At 43.3% G+C, this 4,621-nt stretch overlaps 1 protein-coding gene across 1 annotated transcript in view; it reads right to left on the reverse strand.

Moving 5' to 3' along the window:
- The window catches only part of LOC101632526 (chromosome unknown open reading frame, human CXorf67), a 2,620-nt gene extending 1,533 nt beyond the window's left edge, over window positions 1-1,087 (reverse strand). Inside the window, exon 1 of the mRNA XM_012730277.1 lies at window positions 44-1,087. Within this exon, the coding sequence (XP_012585731.1) occupies window positions 44-1,087 (1,044 nt within the window). The remainder of the gene's footprint in view (window positions 1-43) is intronic.
- Between the last annotated feature and the right edge of the window lie 3,534 nt (window positions 1,088-4,621).

The following is a 4,621-nucleotide window of genomic DNA, read 5'->3' on the forward strand; positions in this document are numbered from 1 at the left end:
GGCGGCGGCGGCGGCTGCTGCGATAGGCGCCCGGCTCCCGTGCTTGGAGGCCATCAAGGCTGGGCTCGGTCGCACAGCGGCGGCGGCGGCGACGCTCAGGGCCGGGCTCGGGTGCTTCAAGGCTGCCATCAGGGCCAGGCTGGGGTGCTGGAAGGCCGTCATCGGGGCCGGGGTCGGGTGCGCTGCGCTGGAAGGCAGGGCTTAGGTGGGGAGCACGACGGCGACGTCGGCGGCGGCGGCGTTCATGGCCAGGCTCCGGAGCTCTGCGGCAGACAACAGGGCCTCGTCGACATACACGGCGGTAGGTCTCAGGGCCTGGCTCAGGTGCGCGGCTGCAGACGGCAGGGCCTCGCCTGGATCTAAGGCAGCGGGCCTCAGGGCCTGGTTCGGGAGCCTCCGGGCAGATGGCAGGTGTGTTGGTGTGGCTTCGGAGAGCTGGGCCTGGCCTGGCGGCTTGACATCCGGGAGAAGACCAAAAATGGCTGCCGCGGCTGGGCCGATATGTTGGAGAAGATGGCGGCAAAGGCGAGCACGTCTGAAGCTCGGGAACCTCGTCGATCAGGAGGCGCTTTGCGGGCTTCTGAGTCTGGGCAGTCTCTGAGCGGCTGGGCTGCTTCTTCCGACGGCCATTCCCCGGGCCCGGGGTCTGACTCTTCCACCCACTGACTGAGCTACTGCCATTCGTGGCTTGCTCCATTGCCACTGCGTTGCCCTCGGGTGTCGTCTGCTCACTTTGGCCCTTCTTGAGCACCACACATATAGGATATGTGTGGTAATTCTGGGTGCTCTGGACATCAGAAAGCCCCTTCGCTGGCACACAATCCAAGAAGGGCTGTCCGGGGTCGTCACCAGTGACGGAAATAGCGCCGGAGGCCACAGGCGACAAGGAACCTGCTGTGGCGGTGCGTGGAGCACCGCCACCAGACCCAGAGAGGTCGCTTAGGGCTCTGGGCACTGGGGCCTGAGGATCTGGGTCGCCGCCCCCACGGACTTTGTCATGGTCAGAGGAGACCTCAATCTTCGGCCCTGGGGACATCTCACCTAGCAGCTGCTTCAGCTCCAGCTTCCACTGCGATTGGGTGGCCATAACGCTAGGTTCTAGCTGAGATGGAACACCGAAGCACAACGAACCAGAGCAGCGACTGCAAACGCTGCCGCTAGAGAGCGGGAGCTCATCGAGGGACGGTGGGCGGGACACGGAGGAGTCTCGCTTGTGATTGGTCAGCTGAGCATCACATGACTCATCTTTCGCGAGAGAGCCAACCCAAGGCCGACTCACCTCAAAAATGACAGTGGCTTCCCCTCCCCTCACCCCCCACTTTTTTCTCCCCACCCCCACCCGTTTGTCAGGCCTGGTCTATAATTTGAACGTCTGCGCCCTTACTAGGGCAGCGGAGTGTTTGTGTGTGTCGAGGATGGTGGGACACTGTCCCTACAGAGAGTTTGAGTCATCCAGAGCTATTTAGTTTAACATCATTCTGGTGGCTCCCCTCTAACCGAAAGCTTGAAATACCACACTGACTAACAGGCGAGATCCCCAAGGCAGGTGTCCCTCCCAGAATCTAGTCAGAACACTGACCACCTGTGACTCTAGAAGAACATCCAGGAATTCCTTCGGACATCTGAATGACCCCACGTGGGGGTTCTGGTGCTCTGTAGCGTTGAAGAGCTGCCCGAATAGTAGAAAATGGATGAGGCGCACGCCATCTTAGCTCAGAGGTTCGGCACTGTTGCCACTGCGGAGCGGTTTTGAATTTGCCAAAAAAATGCCATCCCCTGATTTATGACTTAAGGCACAATTTGGAATTGTCTGGCATTAAGGGTGACACTCCATAAAAATGCATCATCATCCATATGGGTTGTAAATTAGTCCACCGATAAATGCACATTCATATTTTAAATACTCTCCGTTCTTGCCTACGATTTTCTATTTGATATCGCAATACACAATGATGTGAAGACTTGAAATTGAATGTCTTAACACTGACTTTTAGTCATTGCTACAAAGGAATGCAAATTCAGCACCTGAAAATGGCAAAGCATGTAGGAAACTAGAACTTAAATTTCCATATTCCCATAAATAACAGAAACGTTTAATGATTTTTCCATAGAACAAACTATTTTATGAAAATGGAATTATTTTGGGTCCAGGAAACATTTCTTTGTCAATAAATACATTTCTACTTGCTGTTGTATGATTATAATCCCTTTCTGGAAGTTTACATTTTTAAAACATCTGTATATTGATCAACATTTGTTGTTCCCAACTTTATACTTTAAAATACATCAATGTGAGACACATCCTTTTAGCCAAAAATGGTTCACATTCTTAGATGTGAACTTGTGGATAAATTTCTAGGAGAGGAAATTATTGACACAGACCATGCACATTTGTAATTCTTTTGGTAAAAATATTGGTAAGCAATTCTGAAAGTCATTACATCAATTTTAGCAAAATCAAATGGTATTGTTAGTGGAATGGATGAGCAACTGGACTGAAATACAATAGAACTGATAGCTGGAAAGGAAAATGGATTTGAAATGGAATGCAGAATATGATGAAATGGAGACATATAGTGCAAAACTAGAATAAAATGAAGAATATGAACTTCAACAAGATATGGAATAGAAAGTTGAATGGGATGATAGAAAATGTAGTGCTGTGAAAAGGGAAAAATATGGCATGGATTCAAAGAAAAATGTGAGAAAAGGAATGAAATGAACACTGAAGTAACACATTAAAGAGAAGGAAAGAAAAAGATAAGAATGACCACAGAATGGAATATAGTGCACAAAAAATGATCATGCAAAATACATTATAAATTTAAATAAACAGAAGAACAGACTAGTGAAATTCGAAATGAAATGCAGAATACAAGGTTATGAAGGATGGAATATGAATTGAATGAAAATGAAATACAGAAAATGAAACACTGATGAAGTACTGGGTGGACTTAATGAAGAATAAATAAATGAATAGATTGTGTTCTGGTCATCTACCATTCCATAATAAGGCACGGTGGCACGAAGTCTGTTCATGGATTTTGTAGAGCTAGGACTCAGATAGGGTACAACAAGAACGGCCTGTCTACTTTGCAATGTCTAGGCCCTCATCTGGGAAAACTTGAATGATTGAGGATATGAGGAAAGGACACCACTCAGTGGTGACTTGATTTGGCCTCAGTATCAGGACAGTGGTGCCACTTCCTGGAATAGAGAAAACTTGCAAATTAGGGGACACAGTAGGAACTGGTGATCCTGCTCTTAATATATTGGCCACTATATCCTCCAAATTTGTCCTAGTCATTTAGGGTTACGAACCATACTTACTTCACAGCCATTCTCTTAATTTTATAGATAAAATCACTAGTTTAATGGACCCAGTTTTCCTCTTAGGAATGTTTCAGCCGACTTTCTGAGATTTTCCTTTCTGGAATCACTCTCTTTAGTAAAAGACCAAAGTGTACATCCCTCTTGATGCACACACACACACACACAGTATTCTACGTACTGATTTGTTCTTTAAGATCTCAGACTCAATGCTAAAAAAGTCCCTCTCATTAACTCCATTAGTGTGACATCAGTGCCCTCTCATTTTTTTCTCCAGTACTGTTTAAAAGGTAGTATATATTATATATGTGCTCACAAGAAAAAAAATACAGAAGAATGAATTTTGTTATCCCATACTTTATTTTCTGATTGTTTTAAATGAGCACATATTACTCCTGTACTGACAATAAAGTACAGTAATTTGCTTTATTAAAGCAACTTTAATAATTAATTAGATTTTAAGCAATTGTAAAATAAAACAAGCTATCTTATATTGCACTGGGTGAGGTTAAAAATTTATAGCACATTCCTAATGCAAAGATGACCATATACAGAAAAAAATCTTAAACATTTCCATTTAACACTACATTTTCTAGATATTCAATCTAAAATACTCATACTTACAATGTTATATATTCAAATGTGGCTATTATAGTTTCATTTATTTGAATAATCTTAATCTTAATTTCCAGTAGTATACTGGATGTCCATGGAATAAATTTATGCAATTTTTACAGGATATTTTTGAAAAAAATACTAATAGTGTGGGAAAATGACTCTAATATATTTTTAAAAAACAAATGATATAGTCAATCTACTTATACACATTTTTACACCTACCTAACTTTATACATACATTATAATTTTATTCATTTTATAGTACAGTTATTTTCACCCAGGAACATTTTTTTGACCCCCCATCCCCACCCTGACCCTTGGGAAATTTGTAAATGTCTGTGCCTGTCACAATTGGGAAGGGAAAGGTAGACTATTATGCAGAGATCAAGGATGCTTCACCCCTTTCAATGCACAGGAGAGTCTAAACATACAGAATTATGTGACTCGAGTGTCAAGAGTGATGCATTTAACAATTACTGAAGCAGAGTATTTAGGTAATTCAGAAAAGTTTAGGACAAAATTTAAACAACTATTGATCCTGCCAGTGATTGATAAATATTGTTGAAAAGCTTTATGTGTATATGCATTAAATTCTCTGTAATTTTGTGCTTTATAAGCAGCAATTTTTTTTTATTACAAAGTTTATTTTTACATCATTTTGCACATTTTTTTT

The sequence above is a fragment of the Condylura cristata genome, unplaced genomic scaffold, assembly GCF_000260355.1.
Source record: "Condylura cristata isolate star-nosed mole 26May11 unplaced genomic scaffold, ConCri1.0 scaffold00027, whole genome shotgun sequence".
In the NCBI taxonomy this organism is placed as follows: Eukaryota; Metazoa; Chordata; class Mammalia; order Eulipotyphla; family Talpidae; genus Condylura; species Condylura cristata.